This window comes from Nothoprocta perdicaria, unplaced genomic scaffold, assembly GCF_003342845.1.
Source record: "Nothoprocta perdicaria isolate Ctin4 unplaced genomic scaffold, notPer1 scaffold_56, whole genome shotgun sequence".
NCBI lineage: Eukaryota > Metazoa > Chordata > Aves > Tinamiformes > Tinamidae > Nothoprocta > Nothoprocta perdicaria.
The window spans coordinates 426782-453479 of record NW_020455821.1 but is presented as its reverse complement, the minus strand read 5'-3'; the positions used below and the strand labels follow the sequence as shown (position 1 = coordinate 453479).

Genomic DNA, 26698 nt, shown 5'->3' with positions numbered 1-26698 from the left:
ATACACCGAAGAATATCCTTCAAATACTTTGGTTGTGTTTTCTGCCCCTGCATTATAGGCTGTATCTGGTAACAGATTCTCAAAGATAATTAAAATGTTTATTATCAAGTAATTTTTTATGTTGTATGAGCATACTGAAGAATATCTGTGATTGGGGGTGCCATRTATTTCTGTGAGTCCCTTAAAAGTGATTGCTCTTCTGTGCCCCTTAACCATCTCTCCTGCGTGAGGTTTCTTATTCAATGGTATTCCAGCCAAATCCTGCCATCCTGGAATGAGTGAAAGTAGGGTAAATCCCATGTTAAATGGGATAAATCCTAGTGGGGATTTTGGGGAGAAAGTACTAGAGGGAGTTTGTACATATTCAAAATGCAACTTCTTTTGCTTTTCAGTGCTACAACACTTGATTACTAAGTTATTTGGCAGTGTCATAACTAATTCTTAGAATTAGTTAGAATTCTAGAATTTCTAGAATAACTTAGAATAAGAAGTTATTCTTAGAATAGCTAATTCTCTTTTCTTTTCTTTGATTTAGTGATATCTGGGCCCTTGGTTGTGTTCTCTATGAGATGTGCACACTCAAGCATGCGGTGAGTGGAAGCTTAGGATTTCTTTAAAAGAATAATGTCAAACAGTACTACTAGTAGTTTTTTATTGTTCAAATGAATTGGAATGACTCTCTGCTTCCTGACCTTATGCTGAAAGCTAAACTTTCCTTTGGATTTGGCACAGAATRAGTTTGAATGCTTAACATCCTTTCACTAAAATCATGTGGTGGTTGAATGTTTTTGGTAAGAGGAGAGAGCAGATCAAGTAAATATAATGCAATACTTCATAATATTTTATCCTTAACTGTATGTAACAACATAAGACTGTCAGGCCAAATTCGAAAGGAGATAATTATTAGCCAAGCTGGCATATTATTTTCAGAATTTTAACTTTAGATCTCAGTAAGTAGTGTGATGCTATCAATAGGTAGGAGGTTATTTTAAGATAATAGTCTCAAAAATGTGTTCTGATATGTTGAGAGGCAAAGGATTTGGGGTTTTTCTTTGTTTTCTCTGTCCTCTGTATGCAACCTTATTTGTGGGCATGCAGTAATATGTAATAGTTGGGTGGGTTTTTTTGTTTTGTTTCTCTTGTGGTACAGTTTGAAGCTGGTAACATGAAGAACTTGGTATTGAAGATCATCTCTGGATCTTTTCCTCCTGTTTCTATGCATTATTCCTATGACCTACGTAATTTGTTGTCGCAGTTATTTAAAATGAATCCCAGGGATAGACCATCAGTCAACTCCATATTGGAGAAAAACTTTATAGCCAAACGCATTGAGAAATTTCTCACACCGCAGGTATGGAGATGATTTTCATTTTAATTTTACCTGAAAGCATCACAGAACTTTGCTTTTTTTATTCTAATATTAATATACAACATAAAATTGCAGCTACAGTATTTACTGAAGCCTGTATCCAGACATAATCTATTGTGTGGAAAAAAAAATGCTATTTTGATCTTGCTAAATTTACAATACTGGTAAGTGAACTACAAAAAAAAAAAATCAAACTATTTAAGTAGTTGTTTGTAGTTTCAGAAACTAATTTAAATAGTAATTTACTTTTTTTGTTTAGGAGCACTTTTCTATCTAGTAAGGAATTGAAAGTCACCTTTGATATGTTTATATTGATTTGTTTAGATATGCATTGTTGCATAAGATGGCACTGATGATTTGAGTGTCATTCTTTAATGTTATTTCTTCCATCTATAATTCTTAATTTGGGATGTTCTGCAAATTTGTTCTGTGAAATATTGTGAAATAAACTAACAGTTATCCTTCTTGAGGCTTAAATGCACCTGTTTGTATCCAAGCTAGAAGCAACTGCTTGGTGTTACCTGTTGGATCTGTTGGCATTTACTGATGTCATTTTAATATAAATCTAATTGAAAAGAGGGCAAGAATAACAAGCGGGCAATAGTACTGACATTTTGAAGTAAGTAAACCTAGAGAAAGATATAGAAAAAATGAATGCAAAAGGAGAATTGGAGTATAAAGAATTCTAATAGACTATAGTTTGAACTACTATTAATTGAAAATCTTTCATATACAGTTGAAATTCTGATCATGTCGGCCATTCTCTCCTACATTTCTTTACCTGTGACTTAAAAGTTTAATTTCCAAAGTAAGATTAAGAAATCCTTACAACTAAACTCACTGTCCTAAACTTGCCAACCGTAATTCCTTGATCTGATTTTCATTTCCAGCAGTTAAAATAGATATGATATTTTTGAGGTTATGTAGAGCTTACTAATATTAACAGTTGTTAATTATAATTAATAGTAAGTTGCCAGATAAGGAAAAAAATAAAGGCACCTATTACAGACTATTTACATCATGGGTACAAACGTATTTAGATGGAGGCGATCTTTTTATCAATAACTGTAATGCTCTTTGCGTGTTTTCTTTCAGCCATGGCTAATCTTGCTAGCTTGCTTTAGTCTGAACTTCCCCAGGGATGTGTCATCATCAGCATGGCTTAGCTGCTGCTGAGATCCTGTCCTTAACTGACAGGGGATCAGTCTACCAGGTTTATATGAATTCCTCCTTTTTGTAGTTAATACGTCACGATAAAGAGTACCTTTAAGTTACAGAGCATCCTTGGGGGGGGGGGGGGGGGGGGAAGCCTTGAAATGTGCTCAAGAGCTCTATCTCTTCTAAGAACAGGTCTTACTATTGGAACGCTTCAGTTCTGCTCACAGCTCACCAAGCAAATAAAAGCTTGAAGGCCATTAAAATATTAGTAGTAGAAGACTGTTCTCATTTGTGACTTTTTGCTTTTGATAAAGGACAGGATAAAACCTTTTTCTCTGCCGTTGTGTGCAGTCTAAACTCTCTGCTTTTGTACCTTTGGTTTTTTTTTCTGGCATGGATTTCTTATTGACTTTTGATTTTTTTGGGAGGGTTGCAGGAGAAGCTGCAGGGGCTTTGGGGGAGGGGGAGATTTTGTGGAGTTTGGGATTTTTTTGGCTGTGTTTGGGGAAGTTTGGAGGCAAGGTTATTTTGAGGTTAGAGTGATGGGGGATTTGGGTTTTAGGGGAATATGGGAGGTTTAGTTTGAATTTGCGCCTTTTTTTTAGGGGAGAGAGGTCTTTTTTTAATTTTTTTAACTTCCCCAACATCTGTTGTAATTGGCTGGTAATCTCTAAGCAAAGCAAAATAATTTTTGCAAGATTCATATGAAAATTATCCCTTACAGGTCTGAGGCTTTGTGACTAGACAGTTGACTTTGCGAGTGGTCATTATCAGAAGGCTAAATGCCTTCCTGGCATACTCTAGGGCTTGAAAAATGGCTTGTAGTACAGCCGTTAGCTTTTTGCATGTAGCTGTGCAATCCTAAAAATTCTTCTACTGTTGACTTCCTTTGAATATTCTTTGAATGATWGGTAGAATCAGTTGGTGCACTTGGATTTGGTAAGAAGTCTGAAAGCAAGAAGTTAAAAAATAAGAACCCTGGCAGGTCAGCTAAAATGCACTCTGACTCCTTATCCTGAGGGTCCTGAGGACACAAATGTGAAGTGAAGAATATAAGAACCTGGCAAACCTTCTTCTGTTGCAGCTGGCTTGAAAAATGACATTTTTAAATGTTATTGTACTTAGTGTGTCTAACAGAACTCAGCGTATGTTGATTATAGAAATGTGTATGTACACTTATCTTCCCATTTTGCAAAGACTAGAGAAATGAAAATTCCCAACATCTCTGAGGGACTTTTTAGAAACAAGACTCTCTGAGAAATTGAAATAAAAATTGAAAACTAACAGAAATCCAAAATCAATTTAAGTGCACAGAAAATAGACCTTTTTTTTCAACCTCAAGTAATGTGAGTAGTTCTGTCAGGTGTTAAAAAAAAAAAGAGTACAGCCTATTAATTTTAATAATAAACTGAATGCGTATAGTTGAGAATTCATTTAAATGAATGGTTATGACAAATACCATTATTAAGAAGCCTTCTGAAAAAGGTAGGTATATGTGTTTCTGAAAAGGAGTTCTCCTTTTTAGCTTCAGGTAAAAGTAAATATTATTTGCTAATAATCAAACTTTTTGTTTAGCTTATTGCAGAAGAATTCAGTCACAAAACGTTCCAAAAGTTTGGACCACATCCTGCACCAGGTAATTAAGTGTGTAACTTTGATTTGGGACTCTGGTAAGATAATATGTGTATAAATGTAGCACTATTTTCTGTTTGGGGGGAGGTTGGAGATTCAGAATACTAGAAATCATTTATATGTTGTTATTGAGGGGAGTTGGTAACTTTTCTTTTTTTTTCCCCCCTTCTCTCCCTAGAAATCCTTCCCCTCTTATAATTTTATTTCCTTGTAGTCATTTGAAATTGTATTAGGTGTTTTGTGTGGTGGGTTTTTTCATTTGTTTGTTTTATTGTGCAAGTATTTCATTGGCTATTCTGTAGTGAAAGAACCCTGCTAGCATAGAGCCAAATTGCCAGGTAGATACTGGCATGTTTTCAAGAACTTTACAGGAGTCTAGCTCTGTTAGAACTCTTATTTTTGCTGCCCTCTGTGTTCCAGGTTGCAGTCCTGTGTCATTAGTCTGCCTCTGAATTCCATTTGGAAAGCTTTTCCCTGTGTCCATAACAAAGGCATAGTAAAACATTGCAAAAAGAATGAGAAATTCCAGTCCTTGAGAATAGTGAAGTGATGAAAATGAAAAGTTTAGGGATTATGTTTCTCGATTTCTTATTAAGTTTGAGGTTTAGGCAGGCCCTTTTGGACCTTTTGCACTATGCACTCACAGTAAATAAAGGGTTAGCAGTTCACCCATTCTGTTGCAGCCCTGATGTCCCAAAAGCTGGGAAAGGGAATATATGGAGCATTGGCAGGCCTGAGTATCTTTGTAAAGGTGACTTCTCTTGTCTAGCAAAAAGGCCCACTCATGAACAAAATTTGGCTTCAGTTGCACCAGCTCAGAAAATTACCAAACCTGCTGCAAAATACAGAGTGCCTTTAATGAGCAAGAAAACTGGTGATGTACCTAAAAAGGTTCATGAGAAGAAGCCATTGATCAAAGGTGGACAGGTAAAGACCTATGTAACTTTAGTCTATATTTGTACCTATTAAAATACTATGCATTCCTTTGTAAATATCTTTTAGATGGACACATGCAAAAATAGTTTAAATGCTTGCCTTAATATATATGCTCAGTTTTTTTGTTGGTGTTTGCTCCTAGAAATATTGAAAATCTGTCAGTTATAAACTGAATTTAATATATTGTGTATATACATATTACTTTTGTATCTTTAGGTCTTTCTTCTTTCTTCAAGATGAACCTCCAAATTTCAAACCTTAGAAAAGCTTTTTTATCTTATTTTTCAACATATAYAATCAAATGAGGTGTTTTGCAGACTTTATGAGTTAATAACAAAATGATGAAGACACTGTACTTTAATCTTTCTTGCAGTCTCCTTTCTCTATAAACACTTATTACATTAAAACATCTTATTTCTCCCTGTTGATTCATTTAATTACTTTATGGCCAGGGTACGTTACATGATTAACGTACGTCTGAAATATGTGCACATGCTACACACATGTAATTAGTAGAAAGCCCCCATGTCAGCCTTTTTTTTTATTCTCAGCAGGAGAAGTAATTCACATTTTCTTCTGAATTACTGTTTTTTTTCCTTCTTGCCATGACACTTCTTCAAATGTAGTATTGATATCTCAAAATTTTGATAGAAATTATCCTTCAATCAAAAATTATTGAAGGATTAGGGAAAATTGTCAATGATTACACAAGCCTTGTTGCGCTGATATGCATAGCTTTAAAAAGAGAACAAGGTAGAGGGAGCACACAAAGTGCTCTGTGTCCTGATGAGGCTGTGAGGCTTTTTTTTTTTTTTTTTTTTTTTTTTTTTTTTTTTTTTTTTTTTTTTTTTTTTNAAGTTTTAATACTTAGACATCTGCTAGACTGCTTATAATCAATTTCCACAGCCAGCTCCATACCAGCCCATTCTACATAGAGACCCTCATAGTGACAGAGAGAACTCCACATTCTGGAAGGAGTCAGCATATATTCTTTATTCAGGTGTGGGTTTTATATGCATTGTACCCAGTGGCAAGATGTAGCATAGAAAAAAGGGCTACAGTGTAATGTAGCTTCTGGGTAGTTTGATCTTGCAGCTGTAAACTGGCTTTTCAGGGACAGTAACAAACTTTTTTTTTTTCTGATGTTAATTCACTGCAGCTGTAATATACTGGCTTAAGTTTCTAAAGATTTCTGTTTCCTGAAGTATTTGTTTTAAAGTACTAATCAGATAGAGTTTTTAGGTCATCAAAAAGTTATGAAGCTGTAAGTGTCTGTATTCAATAGTCAAGCATGCTTTACTAGCAACCTATCATTTATGAGAGAAGAAGATTGGAATAAATGCATAACTTTGTATTGCTAGTTTTTTGCTAGGTATTTGATGGTAGTTTCATTCACCTCTTTCATAGTTAACAAGAACCTGGGTAATGTAATCTAGTAAATCTGTTTCCCCCAAATAAGTTTACATTAATATCTAGGGATCCTAGAAATAACAGGAACAGTTTGTTGTATGAAATGATGTTGTTAGAGAAGACAAGATTAACTTAAAAATGATTGTCCTCAGCTTTCAAGAGAGAGATCTCAATAAAGAGATGATGAACAAGTACAGTAGCATTTATCCTAGATTTTAGCAGGATTTTTAATTCAAAAACTCTTGAATATTGTTCTCAACCATTTTATTCAAACTGTGTTATGGGTTTTAGAATTCCTCTGTTAATATTTTTCTGCTTTCTTGTGGGCATCATGGTGTCTAACTTGAAGTTTCACCTTTTGTCCAGGCCTTTCCAACTCCGGTGAAGAAAAAGAATCCAGAAGAAAGGAGGAAAATGTTGGAGGTATAATGAACTCATCTGTTAATTTTAAAGTTATGCAAATGCTAAGTCCAGAACAAGGATGACAAAACCTTCAAACCTTTCTTCCTTATTTCTACTTTTAAACATTAATTTTTTGTTTTCCTGGGTATACCTCAGTCATTGGAGCACTAGCCAATTTTGGCAGACTTCAAAATATAGTGACTCAGTAATAAATACCAAATTATATGCTTATTTTTCAGGAAGCTGCAAAAAAGAAAAGGTTAGATTTGCCTGAAAAACGCCAACGTGATCAGGTAGTCAAGATGCTTCAGCCTTTCTTTTTGTGCTCACAGTAGCTTTAATGAAATGTTTTTGTATGTTGTGTTATGTGTTGCCTAGGAATACAGAATAGCCAATTTGTCAGCTACTAAAAATGTTTGGATTTTTTAGTAAATAGTGTACCAGTTTGCTGAAGGTGGAGAAAATGAGAAGACTAGAAAAAGGAGAAAATACATTTAAAATGTGTTTTATTTAAAGAATTTTCTTGAATTGAAGTGTTTCATTTACTGTTTTGTCCTTCAGATGGAGCGAATAAACAGAGCGAGGGAACAAGGATGGAGGAATGTGCTTGGTTCAGGTGGAAGTGGTGATGTTAAGGTTGGCAGCAGATGCAGAAATGTGGTATAGCCTGTGTCCTTTCCTTATGCTTCCCCCACTATTGGTTGTCTGGCCTATTCTTCTCTTTTCAGATCAACTCTTGGAGCTGTCCAGTATTAAACTGTGGATAATTTAAGAGAGTTTGAGAGGATTCTTAGAGATTACGTGCAATTTTCTTTTTGATATTACTTATATTTCAGAATCTCCTGTCTTGCAGGTCTTCATATTCCCCTTTCTTTTTTTCCACTGCTGCTTTTGCTACTTTTCCTATGCTAAATCTATGCATGAGCAGTTTCTTTCACGTTGAAGCTTCTTAAAATTTTTGTTGGCGTATTTTCCAGGTTTTATTATGATAATAGACTGATTATCTAGTATTTAAAACATGCTTCTAAGCATTCTTTCTTATTATTTATTATTATTTATTTATTTATTTTTACCAGCGTAAATGGCAAAGTCAGTATAAATCAAAATAGGCTGTGAGAGGAAATCCCAAGTAATATTTTAAGTAGTAAACTTCTTAGCCCTTCACTTCTTGCAGGATTGAGTTACACGATTCAAACTAATTCCGATGATAGTTTCGTTTTACCTCATTCTGTTTATCTTAGTATTGTGGAAACATAACTGTTCTGGGAACTATTTGGTCACATGAAGATACTTGAATTTTAACATCCTCTACTTCCATCAGACAGAGCCAGTGCAGAATTAGAGTACTGTCACAGTGCAAATCTATCTGAGAGAATATACTGGATCACTGCCACTAATTTGCTGTATTTTAGTGAGTCATAGAAATATTTGGCTTTTGTTGAGCAGAGTTTTTGTGAACAAGCTCTAAAGGAAGAGCAGAGTCAAAATTTTTCTGTTCCATGTACAACAAGAATATGAACATTTCAGTAGCTATTTGCTAATTACTTATGTGCTTTCAAAATAGAAATCGTCTTTGGATGTGTGACGTGTAGATGAAGTTTATGTGTAAAAAGAATGTTAAGAATGCCAGAACTAGGCACTTTCAGAACTAAAAGGGGGTAGTTGAATGAGGAATCAGAAGAAGCCTTTGTTTTTTTCCACATCCCTTCTCTAAGCTTAATCCTGCCAGCTGCAACACAAGCTTCCATATACCGTGTCATACCAGCACCACCATGTTTTGGTCAGAGCTGTGTATGTGTCTCTAAAGCAGTTATGCCTCTGACATTGAGAGTTTCATTACAAGACATTGGACTTTAAAAACTTATGCAGACTTCTCTTGTGCACTGTCCTTCAGTACTCAGTCACCATGGGAAATTTAGATTCAGTGGTTGTGTGTATTTTCACGAAGTATCGCTTGTAAGATGATTTAGATTTCTTCTCCAAGTATATTGGGTAGTTTTGTGTAAATCTTATTGCAGTCTAGTAGATTATCATCAGTGTAGATTTTCACTTATTGCCATGGTATTCTTGATTWAATTCTCATTTTTCTCCTTCATGGAAACAGTGTGTTCAGTGATTTCTTGGTGATGCTATTAGCTCAGAATAATAGTAGCGTTCAACTTTCCATTAATGTAGGCTTCATAGCTTCCTATGAAGGCACAGAAGAGTGCCTCATACTGCATCATTTTCTTCTCCTGTCTTCCTTTTAGGAGACTGGATGCTRGCACCTGTCTCTGAAAAAAAATAGGGAAGAAGATGTCAAGGAGCTGACTTTGGGGTTATGGTTCTAGCGGAGGCTCCAGCTCTTCCGCAGACTCTTGACTAGTACATACTCCAGAACGTTTGCCTAGTGATTGACCATACTATTTCATTAGATGCACCTTTTCAAAACTGTGCTCTAACAGCTATAGGTGTAACTTCAAATGGTCTCAAGAGCTTTGCTTTGTGTTTATTTTTTATTTAGAACAGGTAGATCACAGGTTCCATAGATTCACTCTCATGGGCTGTTTGACCACTCCCCTAGGTATAAAGTGGACATTTTTATGCATGTGCTGACAACCTTAACCTTGTTTTGCCAATTTCACTTTTCCTGTATCCATCCTTGGCTACTACTATTTGTTACTGCTTGCAACATTTTTTTTGGGTTGATGTTGTTTTCATGTGGAATTTCTGTAGGGATTTTAATTTTATGAGAATGAGAAATTTATTCTGTAATAGAGTAAGTTATGGTATAGTTTCTCAATTTCAGAGATGCAACCAAATTATAGGTTGATAAAAATGGGATTTTAAAATTAATCTGCATTTGGAATAACATTTCATGCCATTCAGCAATCTCCAAAGCATGTTTCAATGTTTTCAGCTTTATTTAAAAAATGTCTGTTTGAATACAAGTTACTCATTGGTACCTTCGTTAGCACTGCATCACTTTTAGCTTTTGTGCTAAATATCATTTCTGTAGTATAGAACACGAGGTACTTCTGTGCTTGAAAGGAATCTTTACCAGTAACTTCCAAAACATGTGACATCTCTCTCTGTTATGAGAGAGAACTAAATGCTGTTTTGTTCTGACATGCTAACTGAAAAGTACAATTCTAATTTTTCAGTCTTGTTTTTGGTATATTAAAGCAGGAACATGCCAGAAATAAAAGCTCTGGTTCCAAATCAGAATCATTGCAGAACACAATAATCATCCTCCTCTGCTGGGCAGGTGGAATTTGGAAGGGCTTGTTAAGACCAATATTTAAGATTCTTATTCTAACCCTTCTCATTTCCAGGCACCATACTATGGTGGTGGAGGTGGTGGTGGTCCTTTCCCTGTGTCTTCCAGAGGACAGTATGAACACTATCATGCCATTTTTGATCAGATGCAACTGCAAAAGGAAAACATGAAAGTAGCTGAAGAGAAAGAAGCCAGATGGAGGACACGTGTACAAGGCCGTGAAGCCATTGAAAGGTATGGTGAGCTCCCACTGGGAGGCTACCCATAGTCTGCTTTAGATGAAAGTAATTAAAGCTGCTGTACGTATTTATCTACAGAGGAATTTCACCTGGAATACGTCCAGGAGTTTCTAAGGGGCCTGCAGGTCATCACCATTTACCTGATGCTGATGCAATTAGGAAAAAAATGAAAAGATTGAAGGAGGTGTCTAAACAAGCCAATGCAAACAGGTTGGACAATGATAACTCATAAATTTGTCCCTACGTGTTAGACTCTGTTCTGTGTCTTGTTTCATTTAGTAGTTTGAGATGTCTCCAAAGCACGTTTATCCATTGGTACCGTGTTGTCTGTTGTGTGTTGGTCTGTCACAGACCAAAGTTTTTAGAACCAATGGATACTTTGGCTTTCTCTAACAGTAGAAAAACTGAATTACTAACAACTGTAACTGGGTTAGATTTCAGCCAGAATTCTTAATTTAATGCAGTTACAGTCTAGATAAGCCTCCTTTTCTTTTTTCATAGTTCTACTTATGCTACTGGCCAAGGTGCTTCCTTCACTTTTCATCTCATTCTGACTTCCTTCTTGACATCTAAGTGGTTGATTTGCTAGCCCAGCCTTTAGAATGCTCTCTTGTAGTTTGCTGTCTCAGACCTTTTAGCTCTCCGGTATATTGATCTGTGGAAAAAATGCAGCAGCTTTCTTCAAAAGCTGTGAATAGCAGGTATTACAGTGGTATGCAACTTCTGTTTCTGTGATGCTTACTCTTGATAATTGCTATAAAGTACATGTGCAATTTGTATACAAATATTTTCTTTAATGTTTTCTCTCTTTTAATATTCTTTTCAAAATTGTTTTACTTAAAATCTGTGAATGTTTCCCTGAAGACTGTCTGTGCTAGAGAGCAGTAAATGGTGAAGTGTCATTTTCACTAAGCCAGTTCTTGAGCATTACTCGCTGACTCAAGCTTCTGAGGGACAAAACTTCTCATGCATTATATAAACTTGTGCAGATTCAAAAATATGCTCCATGAACAGAAAGATAGATCAAGGTAATAAGAGGAAAAGGAAATGGTCAAAGAAAACATTGTGCTTCTAAATTTAATTCGCGTTTTATATATTTATATACAAACACACACACGTATTTGTTTTTGTGTGCTATATAAATAGATTATATATACACACATATATATAAACCTTTATACATATATTTATAAAAACTTTAAAGACTTTCTTTAAAATTACAGTAATAWTATAGCATGTTTAACATGAATTTTATGGTCCTTCAAAAGAAAAGATTGTAATATATAAGCTATATAAATTTGTACCTGTGTGTATATATATTCTATATTAAAATATATGCTTCAGTATGYAGAGATACTTCAGTACTGGAAAATGTATTTTCCCAACTGACATAGATTTTTTTTTCCATTCTCCTGTGCTTATTTTCAACATCACATGCAGTGTGGCCATCTCCAAAGTTAGGAAACATTGTTAGTATTTGCTTCATACGTTTGAGAATATTAAGTACTAATTTGGTTACAACCTGGTAAAATATTTTTAGTGGAGAAGAAATAGTGTAGAGATCTGYAAAACATCAGTAAAATGCAGATGAAGAAGAGATCTGAAATCCATAAAACCTAAAAGCAGTCAATGAAAAATTAGGCAGAATCACAGAATATTCAARGTTGGAAGGGACCTCTAGAGATCATCTAGTCCAAMCTCAGAATACTAGTGCCAAGTACCCTCAAAATACTAGTGCCAAGCTTATCCAAGGAGTAGAAGATTCTACTACAAGACTTGAAATACTTTTGCAGTATTTGTCTTGCTGACTCTGAATTGAGTGATGTGTTCTTGCCCATCTCTGAAGGAAAAATTTGAAGGACCATCAGGGTTCTTGTTCAGAAGTAAAAACACTAATGGAATGAGCTGAGACATTTCAGAAATAACTGCACTAAGATTATTTTGCCTTGGGTTCTTATTTCTGTGACAAAAATATAGAAGGATAGTAACATGGTTTGGGTTTTTCAGTTGTTCTTTTAACCTTTTATGATAGTCTGACTTGTATTTTACCAGATAAAATACATTTTTAAAAGAAGCCTTATGGCAAGCTACTTTATCTTTGTGTCCCAGTTAATATGTAAATGCACGTTTTTGGGTTTTTTTTTTTCCGTTTTCTGTTTGTCTCTTTTGAGTGTCATAATCAGAGACTTTCAGCTTGATATATCTTGCAATTACTCAGGCAAAGAGGATGGGTAGCTGCAGAAAGAGAAAAGCAGGTCGAAGAATTCTGGCAACGGAAGAGAGAAGCCATGCAAAACAAAGCCCGAGCTGAGGGACACATGGTATGGAATCTCATCTTGCTATGTATATTACCATTTCAGCATTCTTTATGAACCTTTAAAATACCATCATAGGCTTAAAATGCTGGCTACATATTTTCTTTATTCATTTAAAAAAAAGGGAGGGAGGGGAACAAAAGGGGGTACATGCTTTATTTGTGCATTTTATTCTCATGATTTAGTAACTGCAACTTAAAATGAAGTTTCAACTTGTCTACAATAGTGAATTTTACAAAAATCATCATGATCTGGATGATCTTCCCATTACCAATCTGAGAGGAAAAAAAAACAGTAGGAAGGTCAGCTAATACCCAGCTTTTAGCTGTGTAAAGACTTGGGATTAAGTCAAATGACTCATTGTAATTCACCAAATGTCAGCTAAATATAGTAGATTCTGATTTAAAATGTCAGGTGAAGGGTCTAAAGTTTGACTTGGTACCTGAGTCTATGATATTTTACAGGTATCCCTTCTTTAAGGCAACTGCCTCTAATCTAGTTTGCTGCTTCACTATGGCTGTATGGCATTGAAGACTTTGAGTCCTAATAATTTTTAATATTAACATTTGTTCATYTAGGTAGATGAGTCAACTGTGAAGCATTACCAGTGTTCAGTGATAATATCAATTCTTAAGCCTCTTGTTTCCTTCTTTTTTCTTGTAAAGAAAATGAACATAAATCACCGTCAGTTTGTTGAGAAAGCCTGGAGCTAATCTGAGTGCTAGAATGGGAAATAAGTCTTCAAGTGCCACTGGGCTGTTGTAAAGCTCAGGAATGAGCATAAAGAAAGTTGGTTTTGGTTGTTGCTTTGGGTTTCGTTTGTTTTTAATGAAAAGGTGAATATGGAAAATATTTTTGTTTTATTTCTTGAATCAGCACTTTATGTTGAAACCAGGTTTTATGAAGTCCTTTCTCAGGAATTTGTTAGTTGGTACCAGGATGTTTCTTTTAATTGGTTCTCTGACTCCCTCTAGTGAGTAAGCCTCAGAAGTTTAGGAATGTCTTCCTCATTGTTTAATTACTCTTTTTAGCCTTGTGTTGAAAGAATATTTTGACTTTGAAGTGGTTCCCAGTACTCCAGCTTGAGAAAGCTAAAGCCCTGGTGTTACATAAGGCAGAAGGWGCACATAACCATCATGTGTGTGTTTTCTATTCTTGTATAAATTTGAAAGTAAGCTTTTGATTCTGACTTAACAAATCGGCATGTTTTAGCCTACTCCACATATGTTAGATCATACCTGAATTATCTTGGTCAGTAACGATTTTAAACCAAACAGGTAACCATGAGTTAAATGGTTCTTTTACTGTCTTATTTTGGACCAAGCATAAACATTGTAAATGCAAATGTATTAGTTAACATAGCATATTAAATGTAAAAGGCAAAATGTGTGTGTGTATACACACACACACTATATATATATATATATATATATTTTATAAGTATTTGAGTTGCTACTTGTAGGATGTAAAAAAATCAAATTTGTCATAATGATGAATAATGCTTATTAAAACAACATACAGAGATTTCAATTCTGTTTTAAGCTTGACTCAACAATAACAAATATCCACTATATGCCAACATTTGTATATAAACCAAATGTGAAAAAACTCATGCCTCAGAACTTTTTTTTCCCCCTTTTTTTAACATAGCTGTAGAAGATCAGGTGAAAAGACAACTGTATTGAGGTTCTGTCCTCTTTGGTTACTCGTGATACCTAATTTGTGATAAATGTTGCTTGTAATTGAAAGAGATTGTCACTTAACTTCAAGCAACTGCAAATTATTGATGATTCAATTTCTTTTGAGTAAAGTAATTACATCTTAATCATCTTAAATCGATCCCATTAACTGGCAAACAGGGTGCACTGCAAAACGTGGCAGATATCTATGGCGGCAGGCCCATTTCTGCAAGAGGAAGGAAATGCAGAAACAAGGAGGAAGAGGTATGCTTGCCGCATGCTTGCCACTTTGATCACACAAATGTCACCATTTCGACCTTGCCTCTGCCTAGCTTTCCTGCATGGTCCATCTGGGCAACAGAATAAGAGCTCCATATTGTAGGAATGATTTACTGGATAGCATTCCAGGGGTGTTTCTTTGGTTTTCATTGTTTTTTATGCTTAATGGTAAAATAATAGTTGTCTACAGCAGTCCATCTCAGAGAAGTTCTTGAATATACATACACATAGACATGACTCCGTGTATCATAAACATTTTACAATAAATATAATCACTCCTAGCTCCCTTGATTAAATCCGGTGTAATGGTATCCTAGTACTGAGGTTTTCTTTATTTCCAATAGACGATTTTTTTTTTCCTGGAGGTTAAAAATGTTCGTGTAGACCACTTCTGACTAATTGAAACTTGCTTCCTTTCTTTGCCTTAGGAATATTTGGCAAGATTAAGACAGATCCGACTACAAAACTTTAATGAACGTCAGCAGATTAAAGCAAAGCTTCGTGGAGAAAAGGTTAGTTGGAGGAAAGGTGTTCCATATCCTATGGGAAGCAGTGCTCTAGGCAATTCTTTAAAGTCACCGTGTGGATTTCTACTCTCTTTTTTTTCTGTCTGTTATTGTTGTCTTTTGTTTTTTTTCCTTCTTTTGTCCTCCCTCTAGATGCATTCATTCTTGCAAACCAATGTTGACCCCCTAGATACAAATGTGGACATAAGAAAATTCAAGGAACCTACCTCACAGAAGCTAGGTTCTTTTTGTGGTATTTATTAGGAATTAAATAGTTTATGCTAAGAGTACATGAAGAGCAATATAATGCCAATAATATACAAAGAGATTGCATATCACAATCAAATGAAATGCACATGCAATTTATGTAAGAGAGAAATCAAAACACACAGGAGAAAGATGAGTTTTATTTTGAGAATCACTAAGCGTTAAGCTTACCAGAGGAAAAATCTCTAAGATAGAGATAAATTTTAAAAATATATATTTTGATGATCTGTGGATGACAGCTTCAGTACAGGGATTCAGCTTTGTATCAGGCCCAAATCTTTTAATTGGTCAGAGATACAAAATTATTAGTATAAAGATATGTATCCTATATTGTGTGTATTGGCTGCTTTCAGTTACAGTGGTCCTCTGTCCTTGGCCCATGAAAAGTGCCATTTAAAAAGTTTTGGGATTTTTTTTTTTTTTTTTTTTTTTTTTTTACATCTTAAGTGTTTTATCTGACTGAAACCAAGTTGGGCATGATATTCTTTATTCTTGCAAAAAGCAAAAAAAAAAAAAAAATTACTTTAGATTAAATAAAAAGTTTGCCCAAGTTGGTCATTGGCAAAAATATGTTCCTCTCAGAGTTTTCTAATGCTCGATTTTTGTCGATCTGTTCTATAAGTAGGAACATGCAAAGGCCAGCAGAAGTAGCAGTTTTTTGGAAAATGGAGATTTTTGGATGTTGTCTCTGTGTGTTCTTGCTTGCTTTCATTTTACCTTCACTCGTTCAGCCTTGCTTGCAGTAATAAGGGGAGCACATACACAGAAGAAACTGTAATTCCTTTCTCGTATCTACCTTACCTGCAGAATATGCAACAGTCTTAAGGGATGTTGGGGAGAGCCCTGCAAGGAATATTCCTAGTTCAAGTTCCACTGTCTGAACAGCAATACAACCATCATTTTTTTTATTGGTAAAAACTTCATATCATAAAAAAGTAATCTTAAAAATACAGTTTAGTCTAAACAGACATTACATTTGAGTGAAGAGTCACCAAGTAAAACTGTGGCCTGTGTTAGACAAGCAATCAGTTTAGATGATTCCACTAATCACCAGCTCTCAGCTTTTAAATACTTGAATTCATAATAATTCTTTAAGAACTTTTTTGCAGAGTGAAGCTGGAAGTTCTTCTGATGGACAAGAATCAAGCGAGGAAGTAGAACTGAAACGCAAAAAAATAGAAGCACAGAAGGTAATTGTGAGGAGAGAGGACCTGGAATTCATTATTGAAAATTTCCTTTGCATCTCACGAGTCCTCGTCCCCCGCCCCCCCGCCATTTCATTTTGTTATCAATATTTTGTTGTTTTTTGGTTCTTACAGGCCCAAGCAAATGCTCGAGCTGCAGTTCTGAAAGAGCAGTTAGAACGAAAGAGGAAAGAAGCCTATGAAAGAGAAAAAAGAGCTTGGGAAGAACATGTAAGCAAATGAAATCTATTATATGCAGTCCAAGTAAATAGTACTGTATCTAGTATTGTATTTTTGTGTGAATGARATCCTGTGTTGTGATTTTCAAGCTTAGATAATTAGTTTGACTTCTGAAACTGGGGAGGATGTCTGCTGGTCAGAATGCTCAATAGAAGCCAGGTATACCTGAATGAAAAATTGGGCTACAAAAACCTGAAATGTCAAAGCTGATAACCATGAGAATTGCATTAAGTAATTTTAAAAGGTTCCATACTTTATGAAAGTGGACATAATCTTCTTTGGCTTCTGTGTACTAGAAGTAGGWAATAGTGCATGTGTGTGGTTGGTGGTAGATTTTAATAGAAGTACTCAAATTGAATCTTCTATATTATTGTCCTTTAATGCTGTTATTCCTCATCATGCCTTAAAGGTAACGGCCTATTTTTTGTTCCTGCTGTGATTATTTGCATAGCCTGAAACCATATATAACTTTCCTTCTGTTTTTGAATTTAAAGATAATGATCACTGGCTTTGCAAAACATTTCTTCCCACCATTATAGTAGCCCCTTACTTCTGAATTTTATTCAGTGCTATGTTTTTAGTGTAAAGTTTTGAGGTTTCATAATATTACATCTAAGCATTCTCYAATGAAGATAATTACTACATAAATACATTGATTGAAAACAGTTTTCATGAATTCTCCTTCAAGTAGAATTTATTTAGTCTAAGTAATTTTATAGATGTAACTTTTTATATAACTTTATTTTTAACTACATACAGCTGATAGAAAAAGGAGTAAAGAATCCTAATGTGCCTTTCCACATGGGAGCTGCAGGACACAGTCCTGCGCATGGCCAGCAAGAGCATGGAGCGGCCCTTTCCAAGCCACAGCTTCCACTGAAGCCTGATACACCGGTCATCTCCATGACTTCTGCTTTGAAGGAAGTGGGTGTGGTAAGTGCTTTGCCAGAAGGTCAAAGAAATGGGGGGGAAAAAAAAAAGAAAATATACTTCATTTGGAAACGCAGTTTGGATCAAAACTGGATCCAAATCATGCAGTATGATTTGGAAAAGCAGTTTGAGGAGAATGTGTAGATAGTTAAAAGAATACCTGAAATGCTTAAGAATACTAGATGTATTTAATAAATAATTTAAAAAACAAACAAAAAAAAATAGAAATAGACGATGCATTGAAACTCCAAATAATTCAATCCATTTTGGACTGAGCAGTTTATTTCTTATGAATGCTGAGGTTCAGCATCAGTTCTRATGAGTTCAGGTATGATGGGTGGAAGAAGTCACTAACTACCAAGAATTTTCATCTGGCTACTGAATTCAGGCGATACCAGATGGAAGTGACAGCATAAATTTTGAGTTAYAGGACTGTGTTATTTTAGTTCTTGTTTCAGTGAGTTAAAAAGYGTGCACTGAATACAAGAAAAGAGACTAACGTCTGATAGTCTTCTCTTTTTTTTTGTCTGCGTGTTAGTATTGATGTAAGTAACAGCTGTGAAACTAAACGTAATGCATGAATGTGTGTGAAATTTGTTTTGAATACAATCTGCATTAATTTGATCATTAACCTTGTTTTTTACCTAACTTTTTTAAACATAATGCAGTTATATACTGTGTACAACCATGAAGGCTATGACTATAGAAATGATGAAATTTTGTGTAAAGTGTTTTGTGGCTAATATGCTACACTGAAAGTCGTCAGCTGATAGCCAGAAAAAAAATAAATAAAATTAAAAAAAGGAAATGTTTAAATCACTAGCACTTGTTCTCATGTCGATGAGCTTGTCTTACAATAACACAAGATGGTGAGTCTAATTGACTTTGTGTAGTACATGAATAATAAGTTTTCTATGTAATACAGAGTGAGCAATYTAAAAGGGCTGGTCTTGTTATTCCAACTGTTTTTTGTTGTTTAAGTTCTACATTTCCACTTTCAATTTCATTACCTGTTTCCTATTTTACAATTTTGAAGAGTATATATGTATCCTGGATGAAGCTCATCTTGACTGCTTTTGGAGGCTCCTTGGCCTTGTACTATAGCTCAAGTTCCAGGGATCCCATAGTTGAGACAATCAGAAAAGAACACAGAAAGATTTTCAAAAACACTTCACATAATGGAATATTTGCTTTAGTTTGGTATTATTATGCACCTACCAACCCTTCTCAGTCAGCTTGTTCTGGGCAGGTTTTCTCATGTTTCTTTCCAGATATTAAGGCACTACTGTTTCCTTATTCTTTACTGATTCGACAACAAGTATGCTATTGTCACTAACTCCTTTCTACTTTACAGACATTTCTTAACTCTGTACTTGTCACTTTCCTGTTCTTTCTAGAATTACTCATTTCTAAAGTTGGAATTTGGTGGCATTTTGCTGCAGATATGGTGTCTGGCTTCATCTCCACTTGTGTTGTCCTCTGAGTTTTCGTATCTGCTTAAACTGAGTYGATTCTCTTGCTCACCACTTCGATGGTGAAAGGCTCAGAACTGAAGCTGTCTTTGAGGTTCAGTCTTTGAGAAGCAACATAAAACAGAAGTATCATGCATTGTATCTTTATCTACAGTTGTCAATGGAATGGACTTTTCTGTATTACATCTTTTGATATTCYGAAGATTATTTTTCTCACATACTATCCCACATTGTTTTTCATGCTTCTTGGACTTAAAGGAAGAAAATGTAACTCTAACCCAGGAAGCTGAAGAKGAAATAAAAAAGACGGATTTTGCCATGCAAGTATGTCTAGTTGTTTAGTTTAATCTGGTTTGCTTTCTTTTCCCTTTCAAAAATGGATTACTTTAAGTGATACATGTGGGTCCTTGTTTCAGAATAAGCGAGATATACTGAGAAGATTGAATCAAAATCTTAAAGCCCAAGAAGATGAGAAAGGAAAAATGGATACTAAAAATACATCTGAATCAGTTTTGTCTGAAGGCAGTAAAGAACATCAAGACAACAACTGTCCAGTTGTAGGAGATCGCAAAAAATGGGAATCAGGGGCAGCTGAGTTGGTAGTTCCTCTAGCTCAGTTATCAATGGAAGACACGCTCTCTGGAACAGACCGTAAGTGCTTTTCTATCACTGTGATTTTAGTATATCAGTGTACCATGCATACTCTATGGTTTTTAGAAAACATGTTCTCTATTTTTATCTGTATTTGCAATTTCATGTCTTCTGCTTCTAAACCACATGGTTAGGCTTTCCTTTGTATGATGGGGAAAACAGCATAGATTCAATAGCTAAGTAAAGGGCCTGCAGGAGTTTAATATTCCTTATTTTCAACAAATAGTTGACTATTTGAATATGTGGTTATTGAAGCTTAAGTTTAAATAGGCATTAAATGAACAAAAAGAATAGAAAGYACTTAAGATGCATGCAAGCTTGTTAACTTTCTTAAATTCTTTCTGATGGTGTTCAAGATTTGTTATAGTAGATTGCAGTTACATCAGTTACAAATTTCTGTTTTCCAGCAGAAATCCATTGGTTCTCATAAGATTGCAATACAATGAAGAACATACAGTGAAAATAAGAGARAGAGATGATTTGTAATCTAATTGTCTTGTAGGGAAAACAGTGATGAAATCTTAAATCTAAGTGCCAAATGGTGATGCTTATTCCCTYTCTTTGGTAAAATCAAAAAGGATTGTACAGAGTAGGCAATCTCATCCTGTCAAAACTGACATCTGAGTCCCATGTTCCTGTGACTAGGCATGTGCTGCACAGACAGAGCTGYATAATTGGGCTGAGATGTACAGTGCATGTCAAGTTGCTGGTAAAAGCTTGGACACTTGGACAGTGCCGTGGGTCTGACTTTATAGTTTCTTATTTTGAGGAAATTGTTGAGTTTGTGGTTTTCCTTTATTATATACAAAGTAAACAAAAGTCTGGTGAGTTTGTGTTTGTATCCTTACAGGAGAAACTATGGGGGAAGTAATTAAATTGGATATTGGTGAACCTCACAGAAAAGTCTGGGGTAAAAGCCCTACTGATTCAGTCCTGAAAATCCTAGGAGAAGCCGAGTTGCAGCTTCAGACTGAATTACTAGAGGAGCTAGATGTTAYCCATGGTAAGCCCCAGTGCTAGTTATTTGTGCTGCAAAGGGAGGACCTGACCTTGAATTGTGTTTGTGTGTTTTTTTAAATGAAAAGAATTTACTACTCTACTTTTCATTACATAACAATTGCTTTAAACAGCTGTCACCCAGTATGTATTGTGACRTTGTCTACTCAGGACAATTTTGAAGTAATAGAAGCATATTCTGTCCTTACATAGAATTGCAAAAAATAGTATTACCTCAGTTCTAAATGCTTAACACATGGATTGATACAGGAAAAGCCCAAGATATTTGAAACTCTGCCAGCTGATAAAACATTAGAGAAGAAGTRTTGAAAGGAAATTATCTCCTTTTTTTGTTGAAACATCTCAAGATTTTGCTTATTAATATATTGTTTAGTCTGTTGTTTAAAAAGGATGCATCAGCTTACTATATTTTAAATAACCTGTAAGCCTTCATGTTAGCATGTGACTTGTATATTATTAGTGATTTTCTTTTTTGGTTCAATTTCTTACTTAATGGACTAATTATATTGTAGCAAGAGCWCCTACTCTTACAGAAAACAAAAATGATTTTTTTAAGTACTTCTATTTCTCTTCATAGTAGTTGTAATAAAAACAAACTATTTTTCTACTATGAATAGAGATGTTTAAAAAAAAGAATTTCAGCTCACTATAGTTTGCTACTGAACTCTGTCAAAACACTGTAAAAAAACTGTAGAATAATTTTATTTTAGATGCTGCAGCAGTTATCAAAGGAGATCATCAGTCCTTAATCATAAAAGAGCATAATGAAGAGAAAACTATTTCTACCGAGGGAGCTAAGTCTGCAGTACCAACTGGTATTGCTRAAACATTTGTACCAGAAGATTCTCAGAGAGCTGAACCCACCCAGGTGCAGTGCAAACCTGTTCAGCTGGACGGTGAGTCTCTTGCTAGCTCGAATTAGAGGGTTTTTTTTCCAATTCAGTGATGAACAAAAATGATCCTATACAGCTTTATATTTTCCTCTAAGTAATGTTCAATTGTGTATTCTTAATACTTTTAAATGAGTCCAAATATTTTTTATGCCTGTATTGTATTTTATGTTATCTGTTATGCTGAATGCCAGAAATGCTACATGCACTTAAAAGAGAACTCTCTAGGAGGCTAATGGAATTCTGAAGTGCTTGCTTACCTTGTTTCTCCCCATCACTTGTGCTGGGATCTCTTCCCATGTACTCCATAGCAGTACCTTGCTAATATCTGGCCAAGGAGAGATGAGGTTTTTAGAAGGCATAGTTCCTTGGAGCCCTTAGAATACTTTTCTTGTACCAGAGCCAAACTCTTAGTTCTGGGGTTACAAATTATTTCACTTATTCTGGTGAAATACAGGAAAATATTAAAGCTCAAGGTCTCAAGTTTAATATTAAAGATGAAAAAAAATAAAACAAGCAGTACTTTAGTAGTCTGTCATGCCATGTTGTTTGTGATATATTTTTAATGAGGTGCTTAATTTCACCTCATTTTAGAGCCTGATGACTTAGAAGCAGAGATGTTGGAAGAAACAGAAGAAAATAAAAAGCCCAAAACCAAGGAATTTCCCATCACTGTTAATGATGTGTGGGTAAAAGAGCAAGAGGATAAGTGAGTACTCTTCCTTTGACCATTTCAATTCAAAAAAATAATTTTAACAATCATTTTACAATCCCATTTGGTTGGATTTAGGTGGTTCCATTAAAATGTTAAGTTTTAGCTAGTGCTTCATTGTTTGACTTATTAGTTTTACTGCACTTGGCTGAGGATATTTTTTTGCAATAAGCTAATGACTGTTTCCATGCTATTTCCAATGGATATGGTGTTTTTAATAGGGCACAGTGTGACAGAGGAAGTGAGGTGGCTTCTGAGAAGGTAGCCCTGGACAAGGTGCAGCCACAAGAGGAAGCTCCAGAAGGTTAGTTGGGCACTTTCTTGTTCCTTCTAACTGACACTCTGAACTACTTGTGAGTACATTTCTCACTTTGGTACTACACCTGGAAAAAGAGGTTTTCTGATGTTTTACTTGCCACTGAATTTCAAATTTCTGAATGCCACGGGCTTTTAAAATATATATTTAAAATGTTACTAAAATCACTGTTTTCACTTGGTAAATGCATTTCAGAAAGAATCTTTCATTCTGCTGTCTTTACTAATATTGAGCTGCGGTTGAGATAAAAGCTGCTATTTTAAATAGCTGCTAATGATGATCTTTAATGCTTAGAAGAATAGCTTGCTGTTAGTAGCCTTTGAAGTAATTTCAGAATCTATCTGCAATACTTTCAAGTATCACTGATAATGATTTATGCTCTGTTATGACAGTCACCCTGTTTTTCCTGTGATATCTATTCTGTTGATAATATAATTCACTAGGTAATGACAAACAAGAAAACTTGAGAGCAGAAGAGGCTATATGAGGGCTCTCTTTTCTCAAAAAGTTAAAAATAATGAGAACTTCACATTATAATGTATTACTAAAATGATATGTCAAATTAATATTTTGTAGTGCCATCTATTTTCTATTTTAATTGTACATCTTAAGTTATAATTTATTTAAGAGTATGGGCCTTTGAATCTATTTAGGTTTGTAACAGACTTTCTCTAACTATTCCAGGAACATCTTCCAGTGACTCTCCGCAACCCGAACCCTTATTCCAGAGGGTTACGCAGGCCCCGGTTCTACCAACCACCTCACCACTTCTTTCAGCTCAGTCTTCACAGGAAGAACCCTTGGCACCTCGTTCACATTCCATATCACCAGCTAAAAATAAAGGCAAAAGTTCTCTGTTGACAGGACTTTCTACAGGATTGTTTGATGCAAACAATCCAAAGGCAAGTTAAAAGAAAACAAAAATCAAGAAATCCAAAAGAACAGTAGAAGTATTCTTTTTGTTTTCTTGTTTAGGCTTGCTTACCCTGAAAAACTTCATTGCCAGAAGAGATGGCATGGCTGTTTCAGCAGATATTGTATATGTGTAATGTCTGCCATGCAGTGGGTCTTCACTGAGTTCAGTATATCAGCTAGAGCCCAAAAGCACTGTGAGCATTAAAATGCTCAATGATGAAAGCAGTGGTTCAAAATGTTTATGGAGGAATACCACTGCTTTTGAGGGATATAACTGAAGGAGTTGTTCATGAGGAAATCCCTAATTTCCCGTCTTTCCTAATTCCCAATTTCAGAAGCACTGAACAGATCAGTCAAGTTGTTCTGGTATTTATGCCAACAAGATGATAGTTTCTGTTTCTGTAGAATTTAATCAGCTACCACAGGTGAAGCCGGAAGGCTGAAGAGTGAGTAGAAGTAACTCCCTTTGGAAGGTATTTCCTGACAAGCTACACAGGTAATCTGCAGTCTGTGAAAGGATCAGAGGATGGCAGAAGATATTTTTCAAGTAGTTTTGAAACTTCAAGATAAAAATAGCTTCTTTCTTAGAATCACTTGCCCTCATTCTAACATGCCAAAAATGGCACTCAGCCTTTTTTCTGAGTGCGTGTACAGAAGCTGCCCTGTTTAATGATCAGTTAGACACTGAGGAATCTCAATTGATTGCTGCATTGCTAAGGAGCATTACACAGATACAGCCTTTATCTCTGTGAAAATAAGGTTTCTTGGCAAACTGCAAGCAGATTTTCACAGATCCATGTTCACAGATCCATATGTTCACATAAATGGGTTTATGACTGTAATAGCGATTCATGGAGAGTTAGCCTACTCTTAACCTCCCTAATTTATGAAATGGTTTGTCTTGAAGCTGGATAATGGAAACCACCTCAATTATGTCATCTTTTATTACATAATTGGTATGTTTTGGGTGTAAGTTTTTGTCACAGCAACAGGTGTTAGTGTCCTAGCTGGAGGCAGGTCCGTGTGTCAGGTTTTCAATATTTAGGCTATCTATACTGGACGTTTTTATTTTTAAATTGACCCTCAAAAGAGGAAGCACAGAAAGTTGATTTTAATGTAATTTGTAACCTTGGGCTCTTTTGAGTTGTTACCAAACGTGAGGCTTTCTTACTACCTTTGCAGATGTTGAGAACTTGTTCACTGCCAGATCTTTCCAAATTGTACAAAACTCTAGTCGATGTGCCTAGCGTAGCAGATGTACAGCGTCAAGGCGATCTCGAAACAGATGATACAGAAGATGAACAAGCCAAAGAGGGACCCTCTGATTCTGAGGATATGTAAGTGTGCTAAGTCTGTTTAGCATTTCGAAAGGTTATTTTATGCCAACTATAATTTTGGTTAGACACCAATAGGTATACACAGTTTAACAGCATGGGAAAGGTTAACCAAATATTAAGAAGTCTACATTGTTTTCAGGAGACAAATTCGTTCAAATTGCCAGTCACTTTGTCTTATTTGGAGAACTAAGAATATAATCTGATATGCTGTTTACTATGACTATATGAATTTCCACCCAGAATTTTAAGATGCTTTTCTGTGTTTTTTTTCTTTGCATTTCACTGAAACCTCAAAGTTGACAGCTACTGACGCGAATAGAAATAGATTTCTTGAATATTTCTCTTCTTGTGCTCTGAGCACTCTATTTTGTCTCCCGTGTTGTTGTTATCAGGATATCCTTTAACTCCCTCAAATTTTTTCGGGGATTAAAATTCTGACTCAAACTGTTTTTGACTTTTTCCTATAGCTTGAGTAGTCTGCAGGGATCAAGTTAAGTGCTATATTTGTTCTAAGATCTATACTACATTTTTTGCTTCATATTTACTTTTTATTTGGATTAAAGTCTTATTTGTTTTCAGCATTTCTTCATAGCGTGCAGATATAGGATCAAATCTATGACTCCTTCTCCTTTCTCTYCCCCTAGTTTTTTCGCTTGCTTCCTTTGGAAGTCAAATGGATCAATACTATTTCTTCCCAATTGCTGTAATTTGCAGGGCTTTTTGGTCGGATTGTGTAGCTATTGCAGTGGCTTCTTCTCTCCGTGAGATTGAATAAATCAACCAATCCCAGAGAATCTTAGGACCAATCATAACCTTATGTGTCTAGAATATTTTTCAGCTATTCCAGTTGGCTTAATAAAAGAAAGATGCTCTTCCTTCAGAGTTTTTCTTGTAGAATATTAATTATAGATTCTGATGTCACTTTATTTTAGTATGTTTGGGGAGACAGATACAGATTTGCAGGAACTCCAGGCCTCCATGGAACAATTACTTAGGGAGCAACCCAGTGAGGAATTCAGCGAAGAGGAGGAATCAACTTTAAAGGCCAGTGCTATAGAGTGCATAACAAACGGTACAGAGCTGGAGGAGGAAGATGAAAATAATCCCAGCAGTGAAAGTGCCCTTAATGAAGAATGGCAGTCAGGTATGTTCTCTACAATATTCATTTTTATCTGTTTATTACCTGTGAGACTTGTTTTTACTGATGTTAACAATGCAAAGAAGATTTTGCATTATATACTTGAAGTAATGAGAATAATGAAAATTAAAATGAAGGTCTGATTAATAGCTTTTTATGTAAAACTTAGAAAAAATATTTATGTTTTCTGAATGTCAAGATGAACATCTGGGTCGCAATCAGTAAATTCAATGTTAGCTATTTGTTAGGCACTGATTATATATAGAATCATAGAATCATAGAATGTCGAAGGTTGGAAGGGACCTCAGAGGTCATCGAGTCCAACCCCCCTGCWCACRCAGGGTCACCTAGAGCACGTGGCACAGGGCTGCATCCAAGCGGGTTTTAAAGATCTCCAAAGAAGGAGACTCCACAACCTCTCTGGGCAGCCTGTTCCAGTGCTTTG

The 26698-nt window shown here is 35.4% G+C and overlaps 1 protein-coding gene across 4 annotated transcripts in view; it reads left to right on the top strand.

Annotated features, from left to right (window-relative positions):
• NEK1 (NIMA related kinase 1) overlaps positions 1-26698 on the top strand; it is a 37647-nt gene that overhangs the window by 6269 nt on the left and 4680 nt on the right. Inside the window, exons 8-31 of one of the 4 annotated variants that reach the window (XM_026048675.1) lie at positions 536-590; positions 1151-1351; positions 4103-4163; positions 4929-5086; positions 6872-6928; positions 7147-7200; positions 7469-7543; positions 10222-10400; positions 10484-10615; positions 12624-12726; positions 14580-14663; positions 15107-15190; positions 16561-16641; positions 16771-16866; positions 17635-17808; positions 19536-19601; positions 19694-19928; positions 20779-20931; positions 21656-21841; positions 22430-22544; positions 22769-22851; positions 23548-23765; positions 24961-25115; positions 26048-26259. In XM_026048675.1, the coding sequence (XP_025904460.1) occupies positions 536-590; positions 1151-1351; positions 4103-4163; positions 4929-5086; positions 6872-6928; positions 7147-7200; positions 7469-7543; positions 10222-10400; positions 10484-10615; positions 12624-12726; positions 14580-14663; positions 15107-15190; positions 16561-16641; positions 16771-16866; positions 17635-17808; positions 19536-19601; positions 19694-19928; positions 20779-20931; positions 21656-21841; positions 22430-22544; positions 22769-22851; positions 23548-23765; positions 24961-25115; positions 26048-26259 (3017 nt within the window). The remainder of the gene's footprint in view (positions 1-535; positions 591-1150; positions 1352-4102; positions 4164-4928; positions 5087-6871; positions 6929-7146; positions 7201-7468; positions 7544-10221; positions 10401-10483; positions 10616-12623; positions 12727-14579; positions 14664-15106; positions 15191-16560; positions 16642-16770; positions 16867-17634; positions 17809-19535; positions 19602-19693; positions 19929-20778; positions 20932-21655; positions 21842-22429; positions 22545-22768; positions 22852-23547; positions 23766-24960; positions 25116-26047; positions 26260-26698) is intronic. The other 3 variants (XM_026048672.1, XM_026048674.1, XM_026048673.1) reach the window with 3 other exon arrangements.